The following is an 18475-nucleotide window of genomic DNA, read 5'->3' as shown; positions in this document are numbered from 1 at the left end:
AGGCCAACACCTGGCTATGTGCCAAACAAACAATGTGCCTAACCAACTCTTCGCGTCCAACAGCGCGTCGGTCTAGTACAAAATGATTCAAAATTACATGCATAAAAAATGTTTTTCCTTTGTATTTCACTGGCGGCTTTTGCATTTAAAATGGAATGGATGTCTATTGCTGCCAATGGCAGTGAATAAGATAATTTAAAAAAAAAATACTATCACAACAAAACCCTATGTACCAGACAAATAACAGAAGTCAGATCAACCAACCTATCTGCTGCACTGTTACGAAACTACGGGGACACTTGAAAATTTGAGTGACTGTCTTTAATATGATCTGACTCCATTTGAATGTTGCTTTAAAAAAAAAAAAAAACTCCAAACGCCAAGCCACAGTCCACATGGGATCAGCACATGCTGTCGAAGAGGAACGGCTGAAAATAGTTTCGTTCAAACAGTACTGCTCTATTAGTGTCACTTAATTACCACTTATGATGCCACTAGAGTGGTTCCTGCTTCACCTTGATAGGTTGCCAAATTACCGTTGACTTTGTTGAAGTGACCTCCGGTCTCTTCAACCATATGCTACACACGCACAAACACTCAGATGCCCACTTGGCAGCAAATAATAATGAATTAATTTGATAAGAAACTTCCGTGATCTCGACTGTTACTGCAAAGCTATTATGAGCTATATCACTGTCTTTGGTGTAAAAAAAAAATCAATACATTCAAGGTTTAGATGTGATGTAAAATCATTATTCCTAAAATATGGACTCCAACATCATAAATCAAATAGAAGTCTGGGTGGCAATCATTTCTTTAAGTCTAATGAAAAATTTACCACAACAACCGCAATATAATCAAAGTCTTGTGAAGCAGCAAGTGGCTCCTAGCTCCGAATATTATGTCCAGAAGGGTCATTTTATAGTACCGTGTTACCAGTAAATACGATTTTAATTCATTCCAGGTCCTGGTCTGTTAATCGAAATGGTCACGTTGAGCGGGATTTTCCCATAAGAATACATTATAATTCGGTTAATTTGTTCCACAGCCGAAAAAACTTACACTAAATCCTTAATGAATGCTGCTGGAACAATTACAAATGACAATTACACTTGAAAAAAAAAAAAAAAATTAAAAATAAAATCAGAATAACAACAATGTAATATTAATAACAATGTAATTAATCGGGTTCTAATATGGCGGTGGTGTTTTGCATGCTGTTCCTGAACGCACCGTGTGACTGACAAGAGAGACAGAGGGGCGGTAGAGTGGGATATTTTTACTTTTTTTCATGTTGTAGTTGGTGTCAACTAAGGCGGACTGTAGCCGTGTTGTGTTGCACAAGTTCTGAATAAATTATTAAAAACCTGACAAAGCTGGCGACTTCCTTGACGATGTTACAATCATAATAATTGTCACCTTAACTTATAAAGAATGGCGAACGGAGGTCGGAGGAGGACTGTCGAGATCATAAACATGTTCCAATGCAGTTCACTGACGCGCACACCATGCTCATATTTTCATATCATTTCCATCTTAATTTCAATGTTAAGCGTTACCATTTTCCTTTTTTCACCACCTGCACTAACGTTCTTGGGACACATGTTGATTTCTCTCGCAAAGAAATCCGCAGTGCTTCTGTCTTGCGGCATAACAATGAAATTAATACGCTGTTGTAAACCCTCGTGTTTCGAGCATGTTGTCATGTGTCGAGACAAATGACAAGTGAGATTTTACGTCGGATGCCACAAAGATCGTAATTCGAGGTGTTCGTATGTCGAGGTACCACTGTGCAGGTATTGACAGCTGCTGCTGTGTTAGTTGGAATAGAAAACATTATTTTCAGGAGAAACAAATATATACTTTTTTCATAACTATCGAAAATGATGGTCAACAAATATTTAGTGGTGTGAGACAAAACGGTTTCTATTGCGATTAAGATAGTTTAATTTGTTCCATGACTTTGCTCAAAGTCGTTTGAAATGATCTTTCCTCGTTGAAATTAATGGAATCTCCATTAAACTGTTCCAGAACAACCAACCCCCCGCCCCCAAAAGCTTTTTTTTTTAAATGAAAATAATACAACTCTATAATATTGTTATAGGCGTGCAAAATTTCCGCAAGATTTGAGAACGATTCACTAACATCCAAATTCCGACTATTGAATTATACCAGGTAAAGCAGAACTAAAACACAGTCAGCGCGGTCTTCGGGACGCAATGAGAAACGGACCAAGAGTAAATATCATATTCAACTCAAGCCGCTAGATAAAAAAACAATACCTGCGGCCGACAGCTGCTTCAAACAACGGCCAGTTGCTAGTTTCTACAAACATACAGCCACGGTAGATATCACATATATGTAGAACTAGATGCGAAATGAAAGACGACGGCGGCGTTAGAACGTGTAAGGAGAACTAGATGCGTAATGACAGACTTGCCGTTTAGTAGTTGCCACGTTAGTAAACAGTCGGCATCTTAAAGCAGTAGACTTCTCTAGCAGGCTCTGTTGTAGCGAACCTAATTAACTTTTTAATTTCTAAAATATTCCTAAATCGGCAAAATCTTGACTTGAATCCATCTTAAAATGATGAAACAGTTTTAAAACTTGACATGTCCAAAGTAGACAGAAGGGAAATTATAGAATAACGGGAGCAATTTTAACAACTTTAACGGTTGATTCACATCATTAAATTAATTGAATGTAGTTTAAAGCTGCTGATATAGCATGGGGACTTGAATATTTTATTTACTTTTTTTAACGGTTAACTTGATACTAAAATATTAGTTTTGTTTAGCCTGAGAAGATTTTTGAACAATTTTGGAACTAATGTACAATACATTAAAAGTAGGGGGGTTTAACATCAATAATCGATTTATAATTGAATCGGAGCCTCTAAATCGTAATCGTAATCAAATTGTTAGGTGCCCAAAGATTCCCACCACTAAATATTGTACTTAAAAAAAACTGTATTCGAGGTGAAAGTTTATTGGAATGTAATTCCAACATTTCTTGACATATTGTTCATTAAATTGAAAAAAAAAAATGTTTTTCTCGGCCACCTCGGGGCAGTATCAGACGGTCAGTCCTCAGTAAGCCATCGTGACATTAGTCCTTTTACGCAGAGGTTTAAGAATATATGATCATAAATACTGTTATATCATCTGTCTGTTTTGTTTCACTGTATAGCCGTTATAGTGCCATGAAACAAACCATTCGTTACTTCCTCTATGGTGTCTTGCGTTGTTTGTTAGCACTAAAGAGACTTTCCTCAGGCAATTCTTTGTGGTTACTTTAAATAAACAATGGGAAATTCTATTAACTTTTATGTTTAGTTTGACAGTAAACCAAATGAGAGCAACTATAAACAGCTTGAGGTCACGTATGTAAACAATTATTCATCTTCCAAACTGCTGCTTTTTCACTAAATTGAGTAGAGTTTACTGAATCCCTATTACTCTCACATCTCAAATTTATTCTCGCAAGTCAAAGCGAAATGACAATATGCATATCAACACTCATACTTATAAATTGGGTCACTTGTTTTAAGGCACCGCTGCTGTAATATACATGGGTCACAAACTCACAATCTAAAATACAGTATAAGAAAACACCTTTGGTCTGTCAAATGAATACCACTCGAAACTGAGCATTCAAGTCAGAATCTTTGACAAAACTCTACCATCAGTGTCCATTTTTTTCGCCATAGTTATTCCCCAATAAATCAGGACATCTGCATGTGCACTCAAGTGAATGCACATAAGCGGGTGAAAAAGAGGAGGTGGAAAAAAAGGCTCAGATGCTCAGCAGCCATAATGTCCTAAGGCTTAAAACAGGGTATCGTTTGCCAGTTTGTCCAACATACCATGTCAGGACGTTCATGTGAACATGCAACACTGTTGGTAGCACTCTGATGCTTCACACCAAATATAAACTACTTATTTCCCTGGCCAAATACTGTGCTGCCTTTGCTTTTGCCTATTTCGATCTTAGTTGACTAAGTTCACCATCCACATTTTGGCAGCATGTCCCCAGCCAGCTGCATTACAGAACAATAATAATCCCAGCTATACTTGACCCATTTACTGTCTTGGCTGAGTCGATTTCCAGATAACATGAATCTGCAATTCAATATTACACATCATGTCCACTTTCACATCCTAAACATTAAGCGTCAAGATGATCACATTTCAGTGAGGAAAGTTATCGTTTTAAAAAAGCCCAGTGTGCTAAAATACAATAAATACCATTTACATGAATGCAAAACTATAAAATAGAGAACATGAGAATTACTACAGAAGCTTTTTCTCCCATATAAAACGTTTCTAAATATTGCAGGTAAGAATTTCGGTAACACTTTATAATAACTATCCATTTTAATAGTTAATAGATCATTAGTAAACTGGTGATAAATGATTTATTGTTGATTTGTGAATTATTTGTTAACAGTTTGTTAAGCATTTACAGGGTGTTCTTAACCTGAAACACAGTTTGTGTAGAAATGTTTCAAGTTTTTGTGTGTAACGTTTGGCATTTCTATCTTTTCAGGTTAAGAAATGCCGTTCACTTCAAAAGAAAAGGAATTTTGATAAGGCATTTTGCAGGCAGCGCTCATGTTGCATATTTATGAAAATCTGCCATAGAACCAACAAATATTTGTACTTTTCTTTGTGTATTTAACCAATAAAACTTATGACCTTCAACATAAAGTGTATATAGCTATTTATTAAGATCCATCAACTAGCATGGGCATTTAGAACGGGGTCAACCATATTGAAACACCCTGTAAATGCTTAACAAATTGTTAACAAACACTTCACAATTCAACAATAAATCATTTATAAACAGTTTACTAATGATCTATTAACTAGTAAAAAGGATAGTTATTATAAAGTTACCAGAATTTCTTATTACTTTTTAAAATGTCTGTTTAATGTTTTTCAAGAAAAACGTTGATTTCAATTTCGATGTGTTTCCTGTAAGATTTGTTTGAGGAAAAATTATTTCACTATGTGAAATTAAAGATGAAATTCAAGTCTTTTCAGAGCAACTGGCACCACACTGGAACTCAAATTTTCACGGATCCTACTTCAATCTCATCGTATTACAACTTTAATATGGACGTTTTCTTATTTTTTTCCTATTTAATACGATTGCATCCTTCTCCCCCCAAAATGGTTGGTACTCTCTGCAGTTTAGCTTTTAATTAGCACTGGCGGCTCTTTGAAAAAAATCTGCTAGTCTGTCACCTTCAATGCAGTAAAACCAAGCAGACTTCCCTCTCACACTCACACACAACCAACGCTTTAAGACCACATTGGCTCGCAATCAGACTGCATGATTCCATGCCAGACGTGTGCTAGCAGAGCTGTTTAGACTGGGATGGGTATGTGTAGATGTGGGGGTGGGTGGTGGGAAGTCACTGGGATCAGTTACCAGGCAACAGCTTGGCCCTTGTCTCCCTCGTCTGGACATGAATGGGAAAGCAAGGTTAAGTGAGTGCATCTGTCAATGCACATGGAGTACGACTGGGAGCACATACTAAAAAAATTAAGGGGGGGGTGGGGGCAATTTGTGCATTTGATGGTACGCAACTGATGTTCTAAACCCACTATACTATCATTGTATCTCGTGATAGTGCATACTACAAGCCTCTGTCAAAGCCAAGAGTACATTCATCTGACTTGTGATGCATTATTTAGCTACTTGGTCTATATTGGAGGGGCTCAGACGGTCACACCCCTCTCAGGAGTATGGCACCTGCCATGCTATGATCCCACATGCTCCTTTTCTACACACGCTGAAAGAGGCATGATCGGTGGTAGGCACATTTGGTCAGAGTAATCCATTGTGTGCGTGTGCATGTGTGTGTAAGCCTTTTCAGAGCCAATTCTCGTGCAAGAAAAAAAATGTCATGCATGTCTCAAGCTGCAGCAGCAGTACACGCACTCACACACGCACGCACGCACAGATGGTGTGCAAAAATGCAAAGGGGATATTTATTGCACTTCGACTCACCTTGAGCGGCCGTTCCTCTGGTGCTGAATACACTTGCTATCAGAGTGGCCACATACCAAATCATAGTACTATTGCCAGCCAGCTATCGCCACGCAAAGTGCCACGTTCGTTCGACCACGATGGCTCATATTCGACCTTGCGCCTCCTTTTCTAGCTATCCTCTCGCCTCTTCTTTTTTTATTCTAGCGACTTCTCGCATCCGGTGTCGTCTTTTTCCCGGCGCACTCGCCTCCCTTCGTCCCTTCTTCTTCCCTCCCCCGTCCTTCCATCCGCATCTCCGATGAGACACAGCACCTGCACCGCCGCTCTCGTCTCGCCACACACGGAGACGTTTTTTTTCTCTTTTTTTCCCCTCCTTCCCTCTCTCCCTTTACGAGAGCGCCTGAGCGGACAGCCCCGGAGTGGGAGGAAGCGCAAAGCCCAGCCTCCACCTCTCTACGTTTCCCTGGCTGAAAATCCCGCCCCCTTTCTCTCATCTGATTGGCTGCCGATTAGACCTCCCACACCGTGATTGGCTGGGTCCGACATGCGCCTCATTCAAGGTGAGTTGGAGCGTGCCGTAGTAGAGTAGTGGGAGAGCCGCAGAATCATGCGCACTGACAGAGAGATACGTCTTGGATATATTTCACCCCCACCAAAAAAAAGGAGAAAAAAACCCCATATACATACATATAGATTTAAACAGGGGAAAAAAACTTCTAGTGTACCAGCCACGCTTATCAATGTCGTGTGGCGTGAATGTGCCTGTGCCCGACACATGGGTGAGACATCAGGAATAAGCATGAGGATGCAGAAGCCTCCCTTCACTGCACATGGTTAGCCCTGATAAGGCACCCACTATCCACTACTACACCACGCACACATACACACTTCCGCTCCCCTTCAATGGATGCCTCTATTTCTGCATGCATGTGCATAGACAGGGCTGCGATTATTGCACCTCCACATTATACGACTTTGCAACCAGCAGAAACACATCAAAGGTTGTCTTTTGCATATTTATTGGTTAATACTTACCATAATTCATGTTGGGCGTACAGTGGATAATGGTGAGTATGTATGACTGACAATCAAAGGTTTGGAGTTCTTTTTTTTTCCTCAAATCATTTTTACGTTGAAAACAAATAATAATTCGATTGTGGAACCAACGCACGGGTGGAACAGGCTTAGTAATCCCCAATTTATTTGAAAATTGGTTTAAGTTTATCTATATTTATTTGTTAATAAAAACATAAAATGAATAAAACCAGAAATACACTCTGGGTATGGCCAGATATCACTTTGAAGTTGAAAACAAGTATATAGCAAGAACAAAAAAATAGCTTTAAATATAAATAACATTTTGGAAAAAGTCCCCTTTTTGTTTTAAATGAATAAAATGCTTTCTTAAAAACTGAATAAAAGTGTTTAAAGGACAAGGAAAATAATTGCAGATTTTCTTATTTAAGCTGTTTTTCACTAAATGAATGATTTAAAATAAATAAATAATATTTACAAGGTGTTTTTTGTTTTAAAAAGCGTTTAAAAAAAATAAAAAAAATATATAAAAATGAAATAGTTTTTATATTAAATAATTGTCAGTCATTCACAATGATAGAATTCATTTGAACTGTTATGACTGGCTGTGAATGCTGAGGGGGTGCTAGCTGTGATCTTGAGGTCCACAGATAGAACCGATTAAATACTGGGGGTTGCTTACTGCGATTCCAAGTCCCGCCAATAAAGCCCAGTGCAAAGTAACTACTGCTATTGAGCCTCCCACCCGGACCCAGATGCATCTGCACCGCCAGCAACCCCTCCCAGGCTCGGCCTCTGCATCACATTGATGAAGTAAAAAAATTCCAATCAGTACTGGTCTTGACGGAAAATCTCAGGACTGCTCATGGATCAGTTCAAGTCCATGAAACCCAGAAGACCTTCGAAATGTAGCCTTAAGACCAGTCTTGAGTGTGACAAAACTTTTTTTTTTTTTGTCGAACAAAAAAAATAGTAAACAGCTCTTTCTAGTATTTCGTGTGCAATGCAAAAAGCAATTTCTGAACTGTCCAAGCTTGTATTGAGGATAGTAATAAATATCTGTTGTTTTTTGTGCAAACATACATTTTTGTGCAAAACTGTGGGTTGGGACTTGAAAATATGGATAAATGCCCAATTAACGAAAGCAGTTGATGGGGACCCCCCCCTCTCCCCCGCACGATAATCAAAAACTGTGAAGTAGATGTGGATCTTATTTACATTAAAAAAAAATTGGGGTTTGTTCAATGCATGTATTCCGATTTAGCATTGGAAAGAGATAAGACATGTTTTCCCTTTTTTCCCCTAAGTATCATTCTTTATTAAATACTTCATTGAGTGAGTCCTCTCAAATCAACTCATGCTGCTTAGAACAGCACACAACACAACACAATGAGTTGTCATAGCACATTACAGCCAATGTTCAACAAGTTAAACAAGTCAGCGCCTTTGAAAGGTAGTTCGCCCAAGCTTTTCTGGCAAGTTCAAAGTAGCTCCCTTGTCACTCATTGTTAACTTTAACAAGCTGCAGTTGCCTGGTGAGAAAGCAAGGCATCAGGAGGGAGAGTGAGGCTATGTCTACACCTAGCAGTGTTTTTTAAAACCAAGGACCCGCCCTAATAAGTCGGGAAAAAATAATTACGTCCACACCTGCACGTTTGTATGGGGGGAAAAAAGCTTCCAGGGCCAACCACACTCATTAAGTTTTAAGTACATTGATAACAATGGGCGAAAAATATATCTCCAAAATATCCCCATCCTTTTCATGTGTTCTTCAATATGAAGCACTGCAAGAGTATGTAAATAAATGGAAGCAAAAAAGCACCTGTCTAATTTACTTCAAATGTAAACATTGGTCTCATGTGTGACGTAGGGACAAAGTTTGTCGTTGTCAGTGACGTTTCCACGGTTAAATCTTCAGTTATCAGTGTCCACATGATGGCACCACAAACACAGAATTCGCACATCTTCTCTTTGGACGTTTTTAAGAACCCTCATTTAAATGTGCGTGTGCGTGCGCATGATAGGCCAAACCATAGAGAAAGTGCTTTTTGCGAAATACCCTGCTACGTGTAGACATGGCCCGAGAGGCTTACGTGATCAGATGGGTCATTGCTATAAAATCCTGCATTTTTTATTTTTTTGATTGAAAAAAAAATCCACGATGGACTGATGGCGCGATGTTTGTAGCACGAAGTAGTGAGGGATCACTGTATTTACATTTATGTTGTCCCACATATAGCTATGCTTCCAATTCCACTCAGGATTGGTTTGTGGGCATCTGCAAAGGGAGAGCGTTGTCCCTCTTTTACATAGCAAGACACAATAGAATTACCTGCACACACTGCCTAATCTACCCTCCCACTCAAAGTTACCAAGGTGCTGACATAACAATTCCTACATCATGCATTCACCTGCATACGAGATGTGTTTCCAAGGCGAAACATGCCTGACATAGCAGGGGTTTGCCTCATGGAGGCAATTAATATTTTCTGCAATGGAGTTAGATTTCACTGCATAGCCAGTCTACAAAAAAGATGACATAATCTCTTATATAACCAAACTATTGGTTTGAGATGAGGCCATAATAGAACACGAAATCTTTTTGATTCTCAAAAAGGCAACAGAAGGAGTCCCGAGGAATGCTTTTGGGATTAGGTGTTGCATAACATAGAAAAATGATATGAAGAAATGGACTGAATGAGAAAATATGCAACGTATGTAAATAAAAGCTCAATGCGTTAAGATGTGTAAACTTTATTGCTTTGTTTTTAAATTTAATTTTACTCTGTTGCTGCTAGAGCTGTACTTAATTTGCTGCATAAACTCACACTAAGTTGAAATGAGCACAAATACAAAACAATGCTTGACCAGGCATGAGTTCCTCACTCAGTAGCAGTTACAGATGCTTGTATATAACACAGGGCCCTATCCAGCATGTCAACTTAGCCTGAAACAAATAGACCAGATGATTTCAAACATGCATTGTATGTCTTATTATGGTGTGTTCATGAGCGCTGTGTCTCGGCTGTATGACCAGCAGTGTTCAGCAGCGCTTTACTCTCGTAAACAGGCAGCTGCCTGAAATTCTGCAATACTGTATATTTAACAGGCCATAACAGTAGGTGCACCTGCATCAACTAAAGGGATCTGAAGTGGATATAAAATGTCTACACGGCGCTGTTCAAACAGCAGATTTGTATTATTTCAAAAGAGACACCAGGAAAAACTGAATCCTTTCCATTTTCCATGTGACGGACAATAAACTTAAGAAATCAAACATTATTTTCACTGTCACAGGAAAAATGAAAATGACTTTATCGAATGAGAATAGCAAAAATGGATTTCCAAAATATAAAATGTACCTTTGCTGCGTGTTGAGTTAATTATCGAAGGTTGATTGAATATTTGCTTGATTGATTGAATATTTGCTTGTGCTCATATATACCTAATACATACATAACACATATTGCCATATTTTTTCTTATTTGATATAACCAGTAAATGATTATTGCTTGCTATACTAGGCTGTTTAAGTTAATGTTTAAGTGTTACAAAGTGTTAAAGAGGGTCGGGGTAACAACTGCCTTGCTTCATGGCCGCAACATTGCGTAACTAGACCTTCTAGGATATCTTCAGCATCTTACGTCTGGACTTTCGTCTAGACTTTTGAGGACAAGCTTCCATTCGAGGACATCTTCCATGGCCGCAGCGTTGCATAACTGAAGTGCCTGGGTCATTCTGACCACTTTACCTAAGTGCCCCTTGCTTACACACGTATATTTAATTAGTTCCACCTACATGCTCACACATAGCCAACCAAAATCACATGGGTGTCTCCAGCTTGCTTTCCCCCTCCCTTTAGGGCGGCACCCTTCTGTGTTAGGACAAACCCCTAATAAAAGAAAGAGCAAGGAGGGTTTTTTTTAGATCAATTTTGGTGACTATACAGCGTAATCTAGCATTTCTCTGTCTAGTCCCTCCTTGCTCTCCTTGGCCAAGAAAACAGAGTGTCTTCTCTCCTTATTTTTGGGTAATTTTACAAATGTCTACCTAAGGGTCTATTTTTGAACTTGACTTGGCTGTATGGTAGTTGGTGCCTGGTGTGGCGGCAATCCATGAACCTGTTGGTGGACACCGGCGGTAAGGTAAAGCATCAAGCTGAAGAAAAAGTCTTATCAGGACTTTCTGGCCTGTGGGACTCCTGACGTAGCTGATATGGACCAGCTGGCCAAGCTGGAACTCGGCTCTGGTGTCACTGATGCCAGGGGAAGTGATCTGATTTCAAAGTTTCAGGGGGCCAATGAACAGTAAAATTATAGAGAATAATTATTGGGGGAACAATGATAAAAGTTATGAGTTATATAGAATCTTTTACTGCAATTTGTTGCTTTAATATTGAAACAGGGATACTATTATCTTTCTTAGCACTAGCTGAGTTCAGATCTAGAACCATATGATGAAACAATATGGACAACGCTGCAGTTCACAATGTTACCTCGACAATGGACTCCAAGGAAAATAGCACCACTCTTTTGGACCATCCTGCATGTTCCCCATGATTTAAATTCCATAAAAACATTTGTGTGGATTGAGCGAAGTTTATGAAAATGGTCATCGGTTCCAGACAGTTGATGCCCTTTATGAAGCCATCTTCAACACTTGGAGCAATGTTCCCACTTGCCTCCTGTAAACACTCGCATCAAACATGCCCACATGAAATCTTGAAGTAAGCAGTAAAGAACAGGGGAACTTCCCAGTACTGAGTCCTATGAATAAAATGTTTTGTTCTGTGTTGATCAGGTGATAAACTGCCTATTTCAGTTTGTTTTTTCCAATAAATTACTTTGTCAAAGTGCTTTTTTATCACACTCCCCCATCCTGCCTTTGCATATTTTAGCTCCACTTAAAACCTCATTGAGATCCAAATTTGCAAAATGCAAATTCTTGCGATTTTTTAACTGGTCTGGATTTTCAATTGGAGTGTATGAGGGTTTCTACGGGTATCAGTAAATCTCATTTAATGGTTTTAAATGCCACGTTAAACTAATTTAATGCCTATGCCCTGCTGCAGAAAGTTTCACACACATAAATTGTAAATAGAGTTGTCCGATAATGACTTTTTTAACCGATAGCTCATATCCCGATATTGTCCAAAAATCCTATACCGATGTCAAACTACTACCGATATATGCAGTCGTGGACCTAACATATTATGGCTAATTGGACTGTGACTCCCCACTGGATACTTTAATAATGAGAAATTTAAAAAATTCAAGGTTTTCCAATAAGCATTCTGTGGAAAAATAACAGAACAACTTCAACTGAAGTTATGGAAAATGCCTATATTGCACCACTACATTTGTTGTTGAAATCAAAATAGTGCAAACATCAGTTTTTTGGATTTTTTGAAGGGCAAGTGCAAAGTGCTAATAAGGCACTGCCATATCACATATGGCTCACACGGTCCTCCTGGCTCAAAATAACAACAAAGGCACAGTTTCAGTACAGTGAATGAGGTATGTAATGAGTTTATAATTCATTATTTTTCAATCATTTATTGTTCATTTAATTTTTGCACCATGAACAAATCCAAAGCATCTTAGTTTAGAGACATCTAATTGTCAATAAGCATAACCGCTGTGCTAAGCTGTGACCAACTCTTATACAAAGGCAGAAGGCTTCTACGTTCAATTTGAAGGCAACATGCATATTGGCCCAAAACAAATAATGAAAAAAACGATGTCGATATTATCCGATATCATTTTAAAATGCGTTTAAAGTACCTACGACAGCAAAAAGCATGTTTATTTCATATTTCACGCGATATTTTATGCTCCTGAATGAAACCAATGACCGTTTGGATGTGTGTGGAAGCGATCGATTTATAAATTCAATTTTTTTAATCCCGCACCATGAAAATGACTGACTTCCTGGATTGAGGAAGAATGCGAATGTGACGTCACCTGGGTCAGCATCTCACAATACAGCATTGCTTTACAGCATACAGATGGACTTCGGATTCAACTGATTTTGCAGATTAGAATTCGTTTATTTTTCGCATCATGCCAGGCAAATGTGCTGCAGGTTTTTGTTGCTGCACCAGGAATAGGCGTGTGAGCCTTTTTTGGTTTCAAAAAGTTCCCATTAACCCCGGACATTGGCCAAAACAAGTCCGACAACTGCGGGACCATTGGACTTACGAGGAAGTGAGTAACTACGTGTTTTGCATTATGTCAAATACTGGGATCATGGCACATGTTTTAATAAGGAGGTGTCTTGTATTTTGTGGCTGATTGTCTACTGAAAAGGCCACTCAGCCAACGACCGGCGGCTTGTCGCACACTTTGCGTGCCCGCCGAGAGAACACTATACTCTGCTTATGCTCGTGAAGCCTCCTGCTCTCGTCTGCGGTTCGCCATATCATCCAGACTTCCAGCCCCCTCTGCCCTCTTCATGTGCCCGGCAATAGATCACTATCCTCTGGTTGGGCTCGGGCAGCCACTCGCTCCTCCGACGTCGGCCGGTAGTCTTCAGCTGCTTCCCCCTCAACTAGCACTTGTGCACACAGCAGGGGAACGACGAGCTGTAACTTGCTCGCCGCAAGTTGTCGGTGAAGACAGTCAACCCCGCCGCCGTATGAGATGATCCGGGGAGGTTTTGCGTGCTTTTTCGTTTTCGAAAGGCGTGAATAAGACGCTCGGTTCAGGTTAGCATGCCAACTAGCTGTCACGCCTCCTGCTTTGTTTACGCTCTTTCCTCCGGGGGAGGGAAATGACAAAAGCCGGACTAACTCCGGTGGCATAAAATACCGTTCGGGAGGTGCAAGAAGTCAACAATTTTGACAATTATGAGGTAATTTTGCCCTATCGTGCTGAATAAATGAATTTTTAATATTTCATATTCCATTTAGCACAAGACTTATTTGTCATGACCATACCATTTATTTAGCATTTCGGGAAAAATACTTAGATAAAAAGAGTATCCTGTAAAAATATTGAAGTAGAGAAATTGTTAGCTCAGGATAGGAGGACGTGTCCCACCCATCACCCCTGGGATATCCGTCCTTGAATGATGCAAAAACCCATGCATAGGATGAGTTGGGCAAGGCCATGGAGAGCAATTCTGGACAAACTTCGAATACTTTCTCAACTCCACAGACATGCGCAGGCATTCTGAGAAGAGCTCTTCAATCACTGGATTTGAATTTAATGAGGTGGTTAAAAAGCAGGCCGTCGTGGTAACCAGTGGGTGTGTTCCAATTAGACATGTGCCGATTACTGGTTTCAAGGTATACCGCAGTATGGAAAACGTCCCGGTTTCAAAACCGAAATTTTTTTTCCATCATACCGTCTCTAAGGTATTAACTATTTTTTATGTTCTTTATGAGCTGCAAGGCTCAACTCTCCCCCACCAATTGTTGCTCAGTGTCATTGAGTCAGCTGTGCAAACAGCTAAGCGAAACTCCTAAGCTTTCTTCCCCCATTGAAGAAAACAAAATCACTGGTACATGTTTGCGGAGGGTGGCTGCCGAGGAGGCAATTCCTCCAATATGATTTCGCATTTATACAAAATTAAAGGTTAGTAAACCCTGCAATTAACTTTTCCCACCAGCTACAAGAGTTAACGCCAGAGTGTTTAGTGTGTCTAGCGGTGGTAAAACGTGTTTTTTTTCTCTCTGGCAACTGTCTATGTTGAGAAAGAGAGTGTGTGTATATGCTTTTTATGGAAAATAATTCAATTATTTTTGTTCTGATGGTAATAATTAGTGTTGCACCGATACAATTTTTTGGCCCCGATACCAATACCTGGCTGTGCAGTATCGGCCGATACCGATACCATCCCATATATATATATATATATATTTTTTTTTTTTTCCAAAGAGCTACATAATTGGATGCGAAATCATTGCTATCAAGGCTTTGTCAGGCTGTTGCTCACCTTTGCAAAATAGGAAAAAGACTAGTACAAAGTGAATAGTCTACTAAACCCTAGTAGACAATAGTTGAATAAACCTTTGGCTCTCAAAGGCCAAAATAGTGCTACATTTGTGAAATTAATAAAACATGTATAATGCTAGCCCAACAGTAAGAAAGTAAAAATAAATTCATAGTAATAAACTCAGAATGAACTGAATAAACCTTTTTAAACCTCTCAAAGGCCAAACAGTGCAACTTTCATGACATTATTGTCACATTATGCTCCTGGTTAGATTGTGTCTTGTTGCTGGGCTGGTCATGGGGGCTTTCCTGACGTCGCACCTGAATCCAATGCAGGCTCATCAGCGCAGCATTTAAGCACGGGTGATCGCAAAGATATTTGCCTTGCTGATCGCTATTTGACATCTCGCACTTCTCGCACTATAGTCTCGCTACATTTGCTTGTTACGCCCTGTTTTTTTTCTGTTAGTGTGCTGCTCTCGTTTGTAACCTCTACCCTGTGCAGGTATTTGAGTGTTTTTAATTTTGGCTTTTTGGCTCGCTGCCTATCGTCTTAGTTAACCTTCGAGTTTGTAGTTTTGAGCTCCGTCGACCTGCTGTCACGGACTCCTTTTGTTATTTCTTCTATCCCGCGATCGCGTCTTATTTTTTGTTTGCAATCATTAAACCCTTGTACGTATCCCCCGCTTGTTGTCTGCTTCGAGTTCCAACCTTGTTTCCGCATTTGCGGACGCTAACAATTATAAGTAATAATAATTGACCACAGCATCCCGTCTCTCTATTAGCCTCCTTTTTTCGGGAGGGGGGAGTCCCTTATTTCTATTTCTGAAAGGTGGCAACCCTACTTTGGAAACAGTTCCCAAATTACTGCGGCATTTCTTTCAGTGAAACACAATAAAAGTAAAGTAGAAGTAGTGAACTGACCAGAGATTGTTGCTCCGGTCCAACGCCCTTCCTCTGGATACCACTCCTGCTCTTGCAGGCTCAAACTCGTTGTGTTCGTTCACATTTCGTCTTCAAATGTTTTATCAGGTTCGAGGTATTGACATTGGCCGATTTAACTCCACATCTCGAAACTTTCAGGCCGCAAATCTTGCATGCAGTCATTGATTTTTATCGACGGGATTTCTATTTTGAAATACTTCCCGACGGCCGCCATATCTCCTGGTATGTGTTTCCTCCATATGAAAAAGCGGCCTTGTCGTTGGTTAGGAGTGGCTATTGGCCCACTCTCATTGGTCTGGAGCAGGCCAATAGCGAGAGCTGCTTGGTGTTCACGTGTCATCACACAACACAGAGACAGAGTGTAGTGAGCGCCAGGAGGAAAAAAAGGCTGCGGTCAAATGTTATAATAATGGACCGGTAAATGGTATCGGCGCCGTCTTTGTTGGTATTCGTCGATACCGATACCACCATTTCAGGCTGGATCGGCACCCTCTGCCGATACCAGTATCGGTATCGGTGCATCTTTAGTAATAATGTTGAGCAGTGGCTGTGGGTTTTGGCTCACCCAAAGGACTGCATTTATTTTATTTAGAATATTATTATTATTATTATTTTTTTTTTCAAATTAATTTTAACTTAACATTACACTTATTACATTATACACATATATACTGTATATACATTATATTATTACAATTTGTTAATATGTTTTGAATTTTTTTTTTTTTTTTTTTTTAATCTCAAAGTAACACAGTTTAGACCAATAACTGCAATATCGTGAAACCGTGATATTTTGGCTTAAGGTTATCATACTGTCAAAATCTCATACTACCACATGCCTTGTTCCAATTATAGGGAATTTCATTCCACAGCCTCATTGATTAAGTCTATTCTGGGGGTCGGCAACCCGTGTTTTGAGAGCTGCATGCGGTTCTTTAACACTGCCCTAGTGGCACCCTGGAGAGTTTCTAAAATGTTTGAAAATGGAAAAAACATGAGGGAGGGAAATATATTTTTTGTTTTAACATGGTTTCTGTAGGAGTACAAACATGACACAAACAATCTTAACGTTTTCCAATGCTGTAAAAATGTGTACAATAATTATTACATTTCAACATTTCCGTTAACGAAAATTTGTGACACACGTTTCTATCAGCAGGGCGGCTGTTGTATACACAACACCGGCGGCTATATGATGGGACATGGATTCCAAAGAGGAAAAGAGCAAAAAAAATTGAGGAGAACAGAGAATTCAACGTTTCTTGGACCGAATCAATTGCATTCACTGCCAATGCGAAAGGCTTTTCTGAATGTTTGATCCGTAGCGAGAAGTTGTCAAATTACAAAAGGAGTACTGTGGAAAGACATTTATAGACCCTACTCACATGACGTCACAACCATGCCCCCGCGCCACATTGTCCGTTAACTCGTCGTTGTTGATGCATTACCACTACGTAAATTTGTGATTGAGATTGTATTATGGCGTGTTTTTCTGCTCGTTAACATTAATAATCAAAATGATGAAGGCGTGTGTGGCGGTCGGTTGCAATAACAGAGAAGATAGACGGAGAGACTCGAGATTCTACAGTATTCTGAGAGACCCGGAGAGGAGAGCGAGATGGACTGCTGCAATTTGACGAGAAAACTGGGCTCCAAACGATTACCACAGATTATGTAGTAGTCATTTTATATCTGGTAAGATGCATTTAATATATATTTAAAGGATTTTGGGCTGACAACCACAATTAAGATCATTGCTAGGCTAATCGCCGACAACATACACTCAGACGATGTGAATGAACTACCTGAAAATATATAATTATAAGGGGATAATAAGACAGTTGTCATACAATTAATTTACAGAAAATATATAATTATAAGGGGATAATAAGACAGTTGTCATACAATTAATTTACAATTTCACTATTTAGGTCAAAAGCCAAAAAAATAAATTCAACTAGGGACAATCTGGAGTAGTGCTATCACACTTCATATTTATTACATATTTTATATGTATGTAGTGAGAGCGCTATCGCTAAACCATATAAACATTAAAAGCCCTAGCTCCATTGACAAATGACATGAAATACATTAGACTTGACAGTGGATGTTAGCAAGAACAAAAGATTTTGAATTGAACATTTCGTAACTCACCTTCCCGAGCACAAGATAGATTCCTGCCGAATTTTCGTGGACGAGGACCTGTTTCACCCAACCAGCAACGAAGTAGCTGCCTCCAAGCTCTTAAAGTTTTTCAAACTTTCGTGAGAATAGGCTGATATTTTGTGGACAAGATAGTTGTAAATATCAGGGTAGCAGATGTCAGGCAGAGACGGCGAAGACAGCGGGTCGAAAAACATCAATTTAGGCATCAAATATGGATCTGGCGAATGGATAAACTGAAGCTTTTCCACATAACGCCTTTTATGCAACGCATCCAATGAGTTTACAGCGTCAGATAACACCGGGGCTTCCATGAATTGCTCTATAAATTGCACGACTAATTGAAACCATTGAGAATAGGGCTTAAAAATGACGGACAATATGGCGGCCGGATA

The 18475-nt window shown here is 39.5% G+C and overlaps 1 protein-coding gene across 3 annotated transcripts in view; it reads right to left on the bottom strand.

Annotated features, from left to right (window-relative positions):
- igsf9ba (immunoglobulin superfamily, member 9Ba) overlaps positions 1–16089 on the bottom strand; it is a 126444-nt gene extending 110355 nt beyond the window's left edge. For 2 of the 3 annotated variants that reach the window (XM_057838599.1, XM_057838601.1), the window contains exon 1: positions 6019–6382. In XM_057838599.1, the coding sequence (XP_057694582.1) occupies positions 6019–6082 (64 nt within the window). In that variant the 5' untranslated portion in view covers positions 6083–6382. Of the gene's footprint in view, positions 1–6018; positions 6383–15896 lie in introns of those variants that run through there. The other variant, XM_057838603.1, reaches the window with a different exon arrangement.
- Positions 16090–18475: the final 2386 nt, after the last annotated feature.

This window comes from Corythoichthys intestinalis, chromosome 6 (genome assembly GCF_030265065.1).
Source record: "Corythoichthys intestinalis isolate RoL2023-P3 chromosome 6, ASM3026506v1, whole genome shotgun sequence".
NCBI lineage: Eukaryota > Metazoa > Chordata > Actinopteri > Syngnathiformes > Syngnathidae > Corythoichthys > Corythoichthys intestinalis.
The sequence above is the reverse complement of the archived record's forward strand: the minus strand, read 5'-3'. Positions and strand labels throughout refer to the sequence as shown.